At 46.7% G+C, this 14615-nt stretch overlaps 1 protein-coding gene across 2 annotated transcripts in view; it reads left to right on the top strand.

The window, feature by feature from the left end:
* The first annotated feature begins 497 nt into the window (after positions 1-497).
* LOC146866794 (uncharacterized) overlaps positions 498-14615 on the top strand; it is a 45775-nt gene continuing 31657 nt past the window's right edge. For both annotated transcript variants that reach the window (XM_085601427.1, XM_085601420.1), the window contains exons 1-2: positions 498-765; positions 1254-1380. Coding sequence is in view for 1 of the 2 variants with exons in the window: in XM_085601420.1 (XP_085457546.1) it covers positions 724-765; positions 1254-1380 (169 nt within the window). In the remaining variant the exon portion in view is untranslated. The remainder of the gene's footprint in view (positions 766-1253; positions 1381-14615) is intronic.

Here is a 14615-nt window from a genome sequence, read left to right as displayed (position 1 = left end):
CTTCCCAATTCGTTCTGAAAACAACCCAGCTCTGAAGTTACCTGTCTCTTTGCGTAAGTTGTTCATCCATTCCAGCTTTTTGGTGACTTCTGAGTTTTTTAGTCTTTTTTAACTATTAAAAAAAAAAAGATTACATGTTGCAGAATTTCAATTACATTCCTGGAGTGGATGAGCTCTTCTCGCATGGACCTGAAAAACCTGAGATGCCTCAGAAGAGAGCTAAAACTTTGTGGAGTGAATTTATGGCTGAGCGAGGTGAACAAGGCCAATAAACACTTAACGATCATACTAGTTCGTAAAGCTGATTCTTAATTTGCAGAAAGCGATCATCAAATTTCGCCTGAAGCAAATTTACGCGTTGCATGGGCAAGGGTGCGTACATTCCAACTACACTGGGACCGAAGTGTAGTCTAACACTGAGCATGTACATAGAGCAGTATTTCAATAATGCACATGCGCAGACTCTATATCTTCACAGTGAGCATGCTTTTAAAAGTAGTGTCTCTTATGTGTTTTCATCCCTTGTGTATCTGAGTCAAATCTCAGACGAAGTTGCACATAGAGCACCTCTTTCACAAGTGCCATTGTCGTGGAAGTGCAACTGTGTCGCTTATCCCGTTATTGTTGTGGACTGTTCACGCAAACGGAAGTTTGGTGCCTCGGTGTTGCTGTGTTTCCACTGCTCTCTCCTCCAAACACTAAACTGACATTTGCCGAATACCAATGAAGACGAGGGAAGAAATGTCGCAGAAGTATGCAGCCGAGGCGAGTGATGCTCGTGTTTTAATGTCACCGACTTTGAATAATGGGGGTTGGGTGGACTATTTGTAGTTTATTCTTTTAGGAGGTGGCTTTAAATATCAGCCGTAAAACACTGAAGATTTGAATGCGGAATAAAAAAAAAATGTAAACTGCAGAATATACTGTTGTTGGAGAGAATAATTCCAGCATATTTTATAGCCGACTCAAACTCCATCACGATAGAGTCAGCGACAAATACTTTGAAATAATAATCCATGAATGACCCCTTCACAGCTGGTATGTATGGATAAGTTAGATGTGTGTTAGAGTCACATAAGATATGTAACGTTTTTCCAACCCTGCTTTTGAACTATTAATTTCAGAAAAAGGTAGTGGAACCTAGATGATTCTAAAGCTGAATTAAAACAACATCTTACTCTGTATGAATATTTAGTCTACGTACATTTGACTGAGGTTTCTATATCTAAAATGATATATTTTTTCTGTTTTAGGTACCACTTACATTTTGGGATGTTGCTGCACGTTTCTCTGAAGAGGAGTGGACGCTTTTACACCACTGGCAGAAGGAACTTTACAACAATGTGATGAAGGAAATCAACCAAGCCTTGCGTTCCCTGGGTGAGGTTACATTATGTGCTTTTTTTCATGGCGTAGAATGTATACATTTCGAAACTGTTCCTCATTCATGTTCTTTTGATTAATTCTATTCATTGTTATTCATATGACTTGAAAAAGGTATAAGATCAAGGTGTTCCTCCTCTCTGCTGTGATATTCATGTTTGTTCGGTGTATTTAGTGTAATCTTCAGCCTTAAATTAGAACTGTCAAGGTAGAAATCGGATCACTCATTGTGGGCACTGCAATTCTATGCATAGCCAGTTAGCTGTATATACAATACATTGTAATGGTCTGGTTGGTAAGAAACCAGGACAGCCCAGTAATGAAGTTGAAAGACTGCCACGCCTGCTATAAATGTATTCATTAGAATGTATAGTATGATGCAGCAAATGCAGAAAACACAAGTGATGTTGGTGTCAAAAGAAGATGAGTGCTACAAGTGTAGAGCAGCTGGCGGTGCAAAGAGTGGAAGGTATGTAAAGCACCCGAAAAGATCCCACACAGGCTTGCTGTCTGCTGAAAACCTTCAGATTAAAGAGTTATAAAGTATACACATGCACCAGTTCCACAATGAGACCTCAGCAATTAAGAGGCTAAGAGGCATCCTTATAAATTGGATCAATGGCAGAACTACTATTGGGGATTTATTGGAAACATAAAAAAGATCAAGAATTTCATTTACCTAAATCTTAATTAAACAGTATTTACTTCAGATATGTCTTTCTTCCCCTATTGTACTAGAACCATAACTGCAATCAACCACAGGCAAAAACGTGTAGTGGGGTTCCAAAGCGAGACCAGTCAAGAACTACAAATCTTTTTAATGCCTCAAAGTATCCATCACTTTATGCCCTCTAACGCCATTCTTCTTCACACAATCTATCACAAATCAAACTCGAAGCTAAATGGAGATCACTTAATCAAGTGTATGACATCCACCTTCGGGTTCTTCACCAAAATCATCTTCCTAGCGATTTCAATATTGACAGGGGTAACCGTGAGTTCAAACCCTTCCCTGTTCTTGAGAACCCAGTCCACCTCCACAATCCCGCCCTACACTCACAACTGCCTACGCGCTGTAAAGGCAACATACTGGACCTCATTTTTGCTGCCACCATCAAATCTCATGTTACAGTTAAGTGATCTGATTAATTTCCTTGTTCCTTTTGACATTCCCTTACCATTGGTTATGCAGAAGAAGATCCCATCCACGGTACACTGCATACGACCTGTTGAAAACCATTCCTCCACAGTAATTCAGTGCAACTTTGCTCCCAAAATATTGCAGCTAGACTTATCCGCTCGCATGAATATCTTGATCAACAATAATTATCGAAGTGGCCTCCTAAAACGCTGGATGGCAATAGTAGATGCTCACGTGTGCAAACAGAGCATCTTTGGATTTCAATACCAGGATTTCCACAGGACTGTTGCATTTGCTGGGCATTCAAGTCAACTTTGTGAAATGCATAATTTGAACAGCTCATGGTTTCTTGTCAGACATGGCTGCAACAGTAGTTACAAACCAGGAGGACAGAGTGTCATCAATACGCCAGCCATTCATCTTCAGCAAGCCAAATGTCATCCATGGCTGGATCTTGTGTATCATGCATTTTGATTGTCCGAATGCCAGAATCCGTAGGATGCTCCTATAACTATGCCTGGAAAATCAATTGATGCGGTGGAAGGGCTGCTGCCATCATAACCACATCTCCTTCATTGGCAGCGAAGGAAAAGATCTAGTGGTGCCAAAGGTACACTCTATTGATAGGACTTCCATGTTGTTGGGACATTTTCCATCATAGAAGACTGTCACAGTTGATTCATTAATGGGATAGGCTTCCATGTATATATAGTGACTATGCATGGTCTATGGTTGGTGAAGGAGAGGAGGCTGCATCACATAATTTTCCTGAAGTTCATAGAAGTCTTTTTGACTCTCAAGACTTACCTGTCATCTGTGATTACAGTTACAGTGCAGGTCCAAACACACCACACGGTATTACCTAAAGAGGGGGAGGGCAAGGACCCAGGATAAGTGCCTAGAAGGCACAAGCAACTTGGCAATGGCTTCTTTCAAGGACATGTTATTTAAAATCAGCCCAGCTTCCAGGAGCACAGACCTCACAACCAGATGGTCTGCACAGATTCTACAAATAAAACCACACATGGTTTATTGGTGTCATTGTGCTGCACAACATCATCTTAGAGCAGAGGTTCCAATAAACAGCCCTCTTCACCACAACTCATATGCAATAGCATCCAGGTTCCAAGAACAAGAGTCATCAGGCAATGCCTTTTTGAGACATAGGACAGAAGATTTCTGTATGCTTGTAGGATAATGGCTCTTTTTGCGAGGTTAACACAATTTGTTTTTGTGGGCTGATGCTACTGTTATTCTGAGGACAGGATCCCTGCTAAACAGATCCTGGTGCATGTGCTCTGACACCTAAAAATATCAAAATTGGTTATACTCCTAATTGGCATATTTAACTTACCTATAAATCTTAGTATATGGTACAACGTCTACCCAGGGCCTGTAAGTTAAATGTCACTAGTGGACTGCAGCACCTATTGTTTCATCCACTACAGTGACCGGGTAAACATAGCTTCAGGCTGCCATTCTAGCCTGATCCAGGCAGTTTAAAAACTGCACTGTCTTCGACCTGTCAAAATAACAGCTTTTGACAGGTTTAAACCTTCCTTTCAAATATTGATAAGTCACCCCTAAGTAGCCCTTATAGTCCATAAGGCACAGTACACAGCATTTAAAAGTAGGACATGTAGAAATGTAATGTTACATGTGTCCTTTCAGTGAAAAAGCCCCCTAACGTTATTTTCACTGTAGCAAGGTTGGCTGCTCCATAGGAAAACAGTGGGATGTAATATTATATTTAATAATGCTTTCTACAGGTAGGAAACAGCTAGAAATCCTACACTTCGAATCTTTGTAATTGTTACAAAGATGAAGATGACGCTGGTACAGGTAAGAACATCTTTATTCCACCTCCACAGTTCGAGCTCAACAGCTGCTCTCCTGAGAAGGTTCTCACCAACATTCTAAGGTAGCCTCTCGGCCAACAGTAGTAATATACCAACAGCGGAAGGATGGGGGGGTAAGAAGGGGAGAAGGAAGGAAGGTTCCAAAGGAAGTAAGGTGTATTAGAAGGAGGAAGAAAATAAACAAAGTAAAGGAATATAATTATAACAGTAATGTTTATTAAAAGCCTACTTCACTGGTAAAGTCGGATTTTCAATCAATATTAAGGAAATATGTATTAGCCTCCTGCTGCAGCCCTCTGAGTGATTAGCCCTGCATGAGTTGTGAAAACTTTTCCCAAAGATCATTCTTCAGTGTAGTTTTTTTCCAAGTATATTATATGATTAGGGAAAATAGTGTGCACATTGGGATACTAAAATGCATTCCTAAAAAAAGTGCAGTTTTCAGGCTCCCTGGATGTCACTCTCATTCCACTATCCTTCCATTTCCCGGGCTGCAAAAAAAAAATCAAAAAACCTAGTCTCCAACTCATTTATACTGACGAGCTGCAGTACACATGTGGAAAATTTGAGAAAAAAATGTGTTGCAGCATGGTATTTTTGCCTCATATTCTTATCTTATCCTCACTGCCAGTAGAAAAGTGGTGAACTAAACAATTAAAATGAGGAGGTTGACATAAGTGTGTAAAAAACACATGTACAGTTCAGAACAGAAGTGTGGCAATCACAGTTTGCACAACCCTGTTTCAAAAAATTCTAAATTCTAGGATTTTGAAAAAGTGTCTGAAACCAAACTTGCACTGTGCTTCTTTTTACCTTCTAATTTCAGTGCGCTTTGTAGACGAGCAATTGTAAACCGTAGGAGGTTTGGGTATAATCAATCAATCATCGCATTTATATAGCGCACTACTCACCCAGAGGGTCTCAAGGCGCTGGGGGGTCCGCTACTGCTCGAACAGCCAAGTCTTGAGTTGCTTCCTGAAGGCGAGGTGGTCCTGGGTCTGGCGGAGGTGGGTGGGGAGGGAGTTCCATGTCTTGGCGGCGAGGTAGGAGAAGGATCGTCCCCCTGTGGTGGCTCTTCGGATGCGGGGGACGGCGGCGAGGGCGTGGCTGGTCGATCGAAGCTGGCGTTTGGGAGCGTAGAAGTTGAGGCGGCTGTTGAGGTATCCTGGGCCTTGGTTGTGTAGGGCTTTGTGTGCGTGGGTGAGGAGACGGAAGGTGATTCTCTTGTTGACCGGGAGCCAGTGCAGGTCTCTCAAGTGTCTGGAGATGTGGCTGCGACGGGGGATGTCCAGGATGAGTCGTGCTGAGGCGTTCTGGATCCGCTGGAGTCTCTTCTGGAGTTTGGCGGTGGTTCCAGCGTAGAGGGAGTTGCCGTAGTCCAGACGGCTGGTGACGAGGGCCTGGGTGACCGTCTTCCTGGTCTCGGTGGGGATGCACTGGAAGATCTTGCGTAGCATGCGCAGGATGTTGAAGCACGACGAGGAGACAGCGTTGACTTGTCTGGTCATGGAGAGGGAGGAGTCCAGGATGAAGCCCAGGTTGCGTGCGTGGTCTGTTGAATTGGGTGCACTGCCTAGGGCGGGGGGCCACCAGGAGTCGTCCCAAGCGGCGGGTGAGGATCCCAGGATGAGGACTTCCGTCTTGCCCGAGTTCAGTTTCAGGCGGCTGTTCTTCATCCATTCGGCTACCTCTTTCATCCCTTCGTGAAGGTTGGCTCTGGCGGTGGCGGGGTCGTTGGTGAGGGAGAGGATCAGCTGGGTGTCGTCGGCGTAGGAGATGATGTTGAGGTTGTGCTGGCGTGCGATGTCTGCGAGGGGGCTCATGTAGACGTTGAAGAGAGTAGGACTGAGCGAGGAGCCTTGAGGAACGCCGCAGATGACTTCGGTGGCTTCAGATCTGAACGGAGGGAGAAGGACTCTCTGTGTCCTTCCGGCGAGGAAGGAGATGATCCACTCCAGTGCCTTTTCTTGGACTCCGACGTTGCTGAGGCGTTGTACTAGGGTACGGTGGCAGACAGTGTCGAAGGCCGCGGAGAGGTCGAGGAGGATGAGGGCCGCTGTTTCTCCGTTGTCGAGTAGCGCTCGGATGTCATCGGTGGCTGCGATCAGGGCGGTCTCGGTGCTGTGGTTGGCCCGGAATCCAGACTGCGAGGGGTCGAGGGATCCGTTCGTCTCGAGGAAGGCGGCCAGCTGCTTGTTGACGGTCTTCTAGATGACTTTTGCGGGAAATGGGAGCAGCGAGATGGGGCGGTAGTTCTTGAGGTCGGTGGGGTCGGCCGATGGCTTCTTGAGTAGGGCGCTGAGTTCGGCATGCTTCCAGCTCTCCGGGAAGGTAGCGGTGTCGAAGAAGGTGTTGATGATGTTCCGCAGGTGGGGTGCGATGACAGCGTCGGCCTTGTTGAAAACGTGGTGAGGGCAGGGATCGGTCGGAGATCTGGAGTGGATGGAGTTCATCGTGCGGACGATGTCTTCGGTGCTGATCGGGGTCCAGGCGCGGAGGGTGGTGGTGGGGGGTGGTGGTTCGGTCGTGGCGTTTGTCGGTTGAGTGCTGAAGCTGTTGTGTATGTCCGCGATCTTGTTGTGGAAGTAGGAGGCGAGGGAGTTGCAGAGGTCTTGCGAAGGGGTGATGTCGTTGTTTCCGGCATTGGGGTTGGAGAGCTCTTTGACGATGTTGAAGAGTTCCTTGCTGTTGTGTGCGTTGTTGTCCAGTCGTTCCTTGAATGCGGTTTTCTTGGTGGCGTGGATGAGTTGGTGGTGTTTTTGGGTGGCGAGCTTGAGGGCAGTCATGTTGTCCGGTGTTCGGTCTCTGCGCCAGGTTTTCTCGAGGGCTCGGCAGTTCTTCTTGGAGCTTTTGAGTTCGTCGGTGAACCATGGGGCTCTCTTGCTACCGGGTCTGCTAGGCGGGTTCCTCAGGGGGGCGAGCTCGTCTGCGCAGTCGCTGATCCACTTCGTGAGGTTGGTGGCCGCCTGGCTGGGGTTCGTTGTGCTGGTGGGCGGGTTCATGCTCAGGGAGGTCGCGAGCTGGTCGGCAGTGATCTTGTTCCAGCTCCTGCGTGCAACCTGTTGCTGGTGGTGGTGGATCGTGGTCCTGCCGAAGCTGAAGTGGACGCAGCTGTGGTCGGTCCAGTGGAGTCCGGTGGCGTGGCTGAAGGCGATGTCCTTGCTGGATGAGAAGACTGGGTCGAGTGTGTGTCCGGCGTAGTGGGTGGGGGTGGTGACCAGCTGCTTGAGTCCCAGGTTGGCGAGGTTGTCCAGCAGGGTGGTGGTGTTGCGGTCGTTGTTGTTCTCCTGGTGGAAGTTGAGGTCCCCTAGGAGGATGTAGTCAGCGGAGCAGAGGGCGTGTGGGCTGATGAAGTCGGCAATGTCTTCGCTGAATTGTGTGCGTTGTCCCGGGGGTCTGTAGATGAGGGTGCCTCTGAGGGTGGTCTTGGGGTTGATGTGGACTTGGAAGTGCAGGTGCTCGGCGGTTGCGAGGGTGTCGTCGGTGTTGGTCGTGATGCGGATGGTGTTCCTGTGGACGATGGCGATGCCTCCTCCGGTGTGGTTGATGCGGTCCCTACGGATGATCTTGTAGCCGTCTGGGATGGCGATGGCGATGTCCGGCACTGAAGAGGCGTTCATCCAGGTTTCCGTGAGGAAGGCGACGTCTGGTGAGGTTGTGTCGAGCAGGTTCCAGAACTCGATGGCGTGTCTGTGGACGGAGCAGGTGTTGAGCAGGATGCATTTCAGGTGGCTGCTGCTGTTGCTCGTCTTGGTCTTGGTTGGTGCAGGTGTAGTGCAGGTGAACTTGCAGGAGTTGCAGCAGAAGGGTCCGTGGGTGCGTCTCGGGGTGGCACGGTAGCAGCCCGGGACTCGGCCGGCGTTGAGGGCGTTGAGGGTGGCGGCGTCGTACGTCCGGCGGGCAGGCTGGGGTCTGCGGGGGCCAGGGGTCCTGGCACTGGGCACGGTCCAGGTGCGGACGGGCGCAGATGGGCTTACCTTTGGCGCACCTTCGGCGCTCAATCGGCGCTCCCGCTGAGCGCGTCCGCTGTGCGGTCGCTCTGGGGGCGTCATAAATCTGGAGCCGGGAGGGCGGGTCAGCTGGGAGGCGGAAGCGGGGCGGCCAATGGGCTGGAGGTGAGCGGGGCCGCAGGGAGGCAGCGGCGGGAATCAGCGATGACGGGCGGCTCAGCGGCGGCTGGGTCGCTCTGGCAGGCCGGCAGACAGGAAGGCGTTTGGCAGCAGGAGGGGTGACCCGGCCTCGTAGAAGGCACAGTGGTCACTCCTGAATCGCCAGCAGCGCTTCACTTAAATCTGGAGCCGGGAGGGCGGGTCAGCTGGGAGGCGGGAGCGGGCGGCCAATGGGCTGGAGGTGGGCGGGGCCGCAGGGAGGCAGCGGCGGGAATCGGCGATGACGGGCGGCTCAGCGGCGGCTGGGTCGCTCTGGCAGGCCGGCAGACAGGAAGGCGTTTGGCAGCAGGAGGGGTGACCCGGCCTCGTAGAAGGCACAGTGGTCACTCCTGAATCGCCAGCAGCGCTTCACTTAAATCTGGAGCCGGGAGGGCGGGTCATCTGGGAGGCGGGAGCGGGGCGGCCAATGGGCTGGAGGTGGGCGGGGCCGCAGGGAGGCAGCGGCGGGAATCGGCAATGATGGGCGGCTCAGCGGCGGCTGGGTCGCTCTGGCAGGCCGGCAGACAGGAAGGCGTTTGGCAGCAGGAGGGGTGACCCGGCCTCGTAGAAGGCACAGTGGTCACTCCTGAATCGCCAGCAGAGCTTCACTTAAATCTGGAGCCGGGAGGGCGGGTCAGCTGGGAGGCGGGAGCGGGGCGGCCAATGGGCTGGAGGTGGGCGGGGCCGCAGGGAGGCAGCGGCGGGAATCGGCGATGACGGGCGGCTCAGCGGCGGCTGGGTCGCTCTGGCAGGCCGGCAGACAGGAAGGCGTTTGGCAGCAGGAGGGGTGACCTGGCCTCGTAGAAGGCACAGTGGTCACTCCTGAATCGCCAGCAGCGCTTCACTTAAATCTGGAGCCGGGAGGGCGGGTCAGCTGGGAGGCGGGAGCGGGGCGGCCAATGGGCTGGAGGTGGGTGGGGCCGCAGGGAGGCAGCGGCGGGAATCGGCGATGACGGGCGGCTCAGCGGCGGCTGGGTCGCTCTGGCAGGCCGGCAGACAGGAAGGCGTTTGGCAGCAGGAGGGGTGACCCGGCCTCGTATAAAAGTGATTAATGGTTACAGCTTAGTGCCATTTCAATTACATACACCGCTTACACATAAAATCCCATGCGAAGCTTGGGGACACAAATAAGCACTTCCTCAGTAGTGGTATGTGTTGTATTTGAAAAACAACATATTTACTGTACGGCAATGCAGAGTTCAATAAAATGGAGTTAGCTGAACTATTTAGGGTTGTATTTTATATAAAATGTTACCTGCAAATCAAATAAATGCTGGCCGGATAAAATGCTGGTGGAATAAGATGCTAACTTCGACCAGCGAATAAGATGCTGGACGAATATGAAGCTAACTTTAGCCTGTGAATAAGATGCCGGCTTAATAAGAAGCTAACTTCGGCCTCATCTCTTCCTCCCCACTGCATTTATAAATCAAAAGTTGGAGCATGCACAGACACATGCTTACTGTTTTTAGCACTGGTGGTGAAAAGTGGTCCTCCAATTGAACGCTGAAAGTATGGCTGCCTCGCCTCGACTGCAGAAAACTGCATCTTTAGAAAAGGTGCAGCTTTCTATAAATAATGCACACGTACATTACCCACTCATACAGAAATTAAAATACTGCATGAATGGATAATGTGCAAAGAAAAAGCGCATCATCAGACCAGGTATAAATGACTGTGTCTGTGCATTCAGGCAGACAAACAAAATAAGAATGGACGCAGAATTACCCTAAGATATAGCTAAGTCTCATGGAATAGTACCAGCCCTAGTAGCAAGAATTAGAGTCTAGCTCTTCTGATCATGTGTCTCAACATTGCATCGCGCCATCAGCAATTATGTCATGACATTAACAGTGAATTATTACATAAGTGATCTATTGAGGGCTTCCCAATCATTTCAAAATTGTCCATCACGTCTCATAGGTTGTGTCAACATTTCCATCGCCACAATTTACCACAGGCATTCGGACCATTTAGTTATGGAAGGGAGGGATTGCCTTCTTTCATTTGACAGCTGTGGTTTGTTTACTAGCCAATAATATAATAGTAATTTATGTCCGGTTATTGTTTGTTACATTTCCCATATTGCTAGGTCCCATTCCTAAGAATACAATATCTGGGTTGGCTTTGGACAGATATCCCAAAGTCTTCTTAATATGGTGTAATATCTCTTTCCAGAACACGTCATCACAGACATGATAAAGGCACTTGTAAATCTCCCTTAACTCCCCCCCACACTGTCTCCAACACCGACCAGTTGCATTTGTCTTCATGTGTTTCAGTTTTTGTGAGCTACCAGTTAAACATTTTAAGATAGTGGAATATTATTTGGGGGGGTTGAATACCCACCTCAAGGAAAAATCACAACCCTTTTCAGGGTAAATCGGCAAAATGATTACATTAATCTAAGCTCAACCGTCTGCTAGGTATGGCACAGAGCAGACAGGCTTAACTTAGGAAAACGTGTAAAGTATTTATGCAGTACCAAAACATTAATAAAATCAAAACGACCAAGAATAAAAATCACAAGCCACATTAGTAAAATGGAGTAGAATGTAATAAACAAAATGACACCGAAATGAAAAAAAACAAAAAGGGAAACTGAAGACATGAGTTTTTAAAGATTTATGGGAAAACAGCATTGTGAAAGAACAAAGTAGCAATGATAGTCAGTGGTCATGGCAGACGGAGACCTAGGTACAATTTGATGACGGACACAATGCAGCATGGGTCGGATACACCAATCCGGTTAATACTGTTCAGAGTCACGGAGTGTGCGTTCTTATGCTGCACACTCGTTAGGGCTTACAAAACATGACGATTTCAGCAATGCGGCTGTATTGGTGGCAGGACAAAACGAACTAATAAAGTTTAATGCTGAATTAACTACATTTCCCAGAATGCACTACAATGAATAGTAGCATGTTTATGTATAAAAACAGAAAATTGACAAAGGACTTATTTGTTGACACTACCGTGATCAAGAACAAGTGTTCGAAACGCGTAGGGGATTTGCATCAAAATAAACATCTTTAAAGCTAAAGGGAGTGCCGCGTTATCATCTTTGTGGATAAACATTATTTTATATATAACGTTTCATGATCTGAACACTTCTTACCGTCCTCACAAAATCACTTCACAGTGCCTGCCTCTAATCTGTTGATATATCCATTCACAGTAGTTTTTCCTATTTAATCACATTTAGGTGTGTATTTCCCCCTCCTCCACAACTCCACAAATATTAAAAACCATACCATTTGTTGTGTCAAACTTTAAAGAGCTGTTCAAATGCAGTCATTTTTCTTGTTCAGCCAATGTCACACTTGTAAAAATACTGCAACATTTCTCTTTTCAATGGCACAGTCTCTAACTTGTGTCAAGGTTTAATTTTCCGTTAATTAAATATTCTATTGTATGACATTCCCTCACCCACCAGCTCATGATGTCATCATCTGAGAGGGCTGGTCTGAATTCTGGTGTAAAGGGAAAGGGAATAGATGATCCCAGGGTTTTTTCATATAGTATCCCATTTTTACATGAGTGGATACAGGGTGTGTTAGGTCTGCTGTTTCTAGGCAATCGCAAGAGATCACAAAGTAGAGTCCCCTTTAATAATAATTCGATATGCAGCCAGTGTTATTCGGTTTCACATGTGGACCATTCCAGTGCTTCTCTCAGCTAGGTGATCCTTTTCAATATTGGACAGTCCTGGGCCCTGCGTTCTCTAGCAGATTGCAACAATTTCCCAGACAAAATCTAGACTTCTTACTATGCCATATAAAAGAGCTGCATGCTGATTGCAGCAACAGAATTCCTCTTTTTAAAAGGCCACTAGTGGAGCCTGAAAGAGGTACAACAAGCAAGGTATAACATTCATGTTCATAGCTGACACTCTAGCCTTCCAAGATATAAATAGTGCCCTCCAGCGGAGGAGGCATCACGTGGTGTCTCTTAACAAAGGATGGTAATTAGCCTTGTATAGTCCTTGTAATGTGTGAAGGGTATATAAACTACCAAATATTTTATTTTATTTTTGTTCCTTTGGAATGGCGAGTTTGAGGTAAATGTTGTCTTTTGTCTGAATATCCTTTTCAGTGCCCAGTAATTCAGATTTGTCAAAGTTCTCTTTACAACTTGATATATCAATATTATGTCCAGGGCTCCTTTGAGATATTCAAATGGGTTTGTCAGGGTGAACAATACATTGTCTGCAAATAAGTTAATCTTGTGCATCATCTTTCCAAACGGCATCCTCTAAACTCCACCACTAATTCTTATTTTTAATGGAAGAAGTGCCACTGTCAGTGCAAACAGAAGATATAGGGCAGGGGTCTCCAACCTTTTCACTAACAAGAGCTACTTATTATCAATGAAAAGCATCCTGAGGTACTAATAATACTAGTGTTGTACACATCAGACAAGATTACATTAGTGACCACCATATACAAGGTTACCAGCTGTGATCACACGAGTGCAGGAATGCCAGCAGTAATGTAAAAAGGACTTAATCAAATTGGAATGCCTCTACAAGGGCATTAAATACCAGCCGCAAAGCAATGCTCCTTGGCACCAAGGCCATAATATTAGTAATACCGCTCTGATATAGGGACATCCCTACCTCATCCCCTTCTCAAATAGGAAGGGATTAAACCTTTTTCATTTATCAACATTCTAGTGAAGGATATTGAAAAGATTGCCCAAAAATCTTTCTGCATATTCGGGCCAATCCTAATTCGCTAAAAACATAGCGCAGGAATGACCAGCTCATACTATTGAATGCTTCCTCTGCATTAAGGGATACTACGATCATGGGCAGTTGTCTTCTATTCGATTGTTTTCTACCAAGTGGAGAACCCAACGGATATTATCAAATGATTCTTTTTGTTTCATGAGGCCAGACGGGCATATAATTTTACATGCATTTTGCTAGAATCTTAGCGTAAATCTGGAGATCAGTGTTCAACAAGGAAATGGGCCTGAATGAGGAGCACAATTCACTCAGTTTACCCATCCTTTTGATAAGAGCTTTGTCTGCTGCTCTCACTGAGAGGGGTATTTCACCTTCTACCAAGAAAGAGTTGTAGACCTTTTTAAGGCTAGAGGCGTGGAGGTCAAAAACTTTTGTAATTTGTGTTGGTTAGGGTGTCTGGCCCTGGCTATTCATTGTTTTGTATATTACTTCTGTGGTTATTTATTGTATTGTAAATTACTTCTGTGGTTATTTCACTCACCTCAGCTCGCCAGAAGTCTATAGGATGGCGTCCTTCATGTTCGCAGTCTTGGTCATTAAAATTGGACAGGACCACTGCAGACATTAGCCTCTCGAGGCAGGGCAAAGAACATTATATAGGCCCATTTCTGACATGCGTCTTTGATGAGGAGCAGCAGATGATCACATACACCACTGAGTGCAGATTGAGGGCTTCTGTGCCCTTTAATTAACACACTAGGAACAGTAAAGTTGGGTTTAAGTCTTAAAACAACGTTTCATGATCCGATTGGTAGGATTTCATGTCCCAACTGATAAGAATTAATTCTTTTTCTGCAAGACCTATTTAGTTCTAAAAAGGCATCCATGAACCGCTTCAATTATACTCTTTCTTACTCTCATCTCACTCCACCTATTGCTATGTGAGGTTACTCAAGATATAGGCGGCATCATGGTTTGGTCACCTTGGATGTAGGTGCCATAGCATTATTGGGCTGGATGAAGGATTCCCTCTTTGAAATTAAGTCCACTGGAGGGAGAGTAGGAGTTAAAATTGTCAGTGATTTTTGTTATTTTGTTGCCTGTGGATTTCATGATCCTGTGGCAGAACAGGGGAGCCAGGGTTAGATTGGTGTTGTGCGAAGGCCAAGGTTTGGAGATAATTGATGTATGAGGGGAACATTATAGGAGGCTGGTTTGAAAGGGTTTATTGAATGAAGACTGGTGGGACTGGAGTGAGTGCCAATACAGATCTCATTTATTGGAATTCCAGAGACAAAGCACCACACGCATTGCTTATGAAAGCACTACATTAGAAGAACAGAACTGGACAAGTGACAGATTGTTATAGCCATCGCCATCTGGTAGGGAAAAAA

The sequence above is a fragment of the Triturus cristatus genome, chromosome 1_2 (assembly GCF_964204655.1).
Source record: "Triturus cristatus chromosome 1_2, aTriCri1.1, whole genome shotgun sequence".
NCBI lineage: Eukaryota > Metazoa > Chordata > Amphibia > Caudata > Salamandridae > Triturus > Triturus cristatus.
The sequence above is the reverse complement of the archived record's forward strand: the minus strand, read 5'-3'. Positions and strand labels throughout refer to the sequence as shown.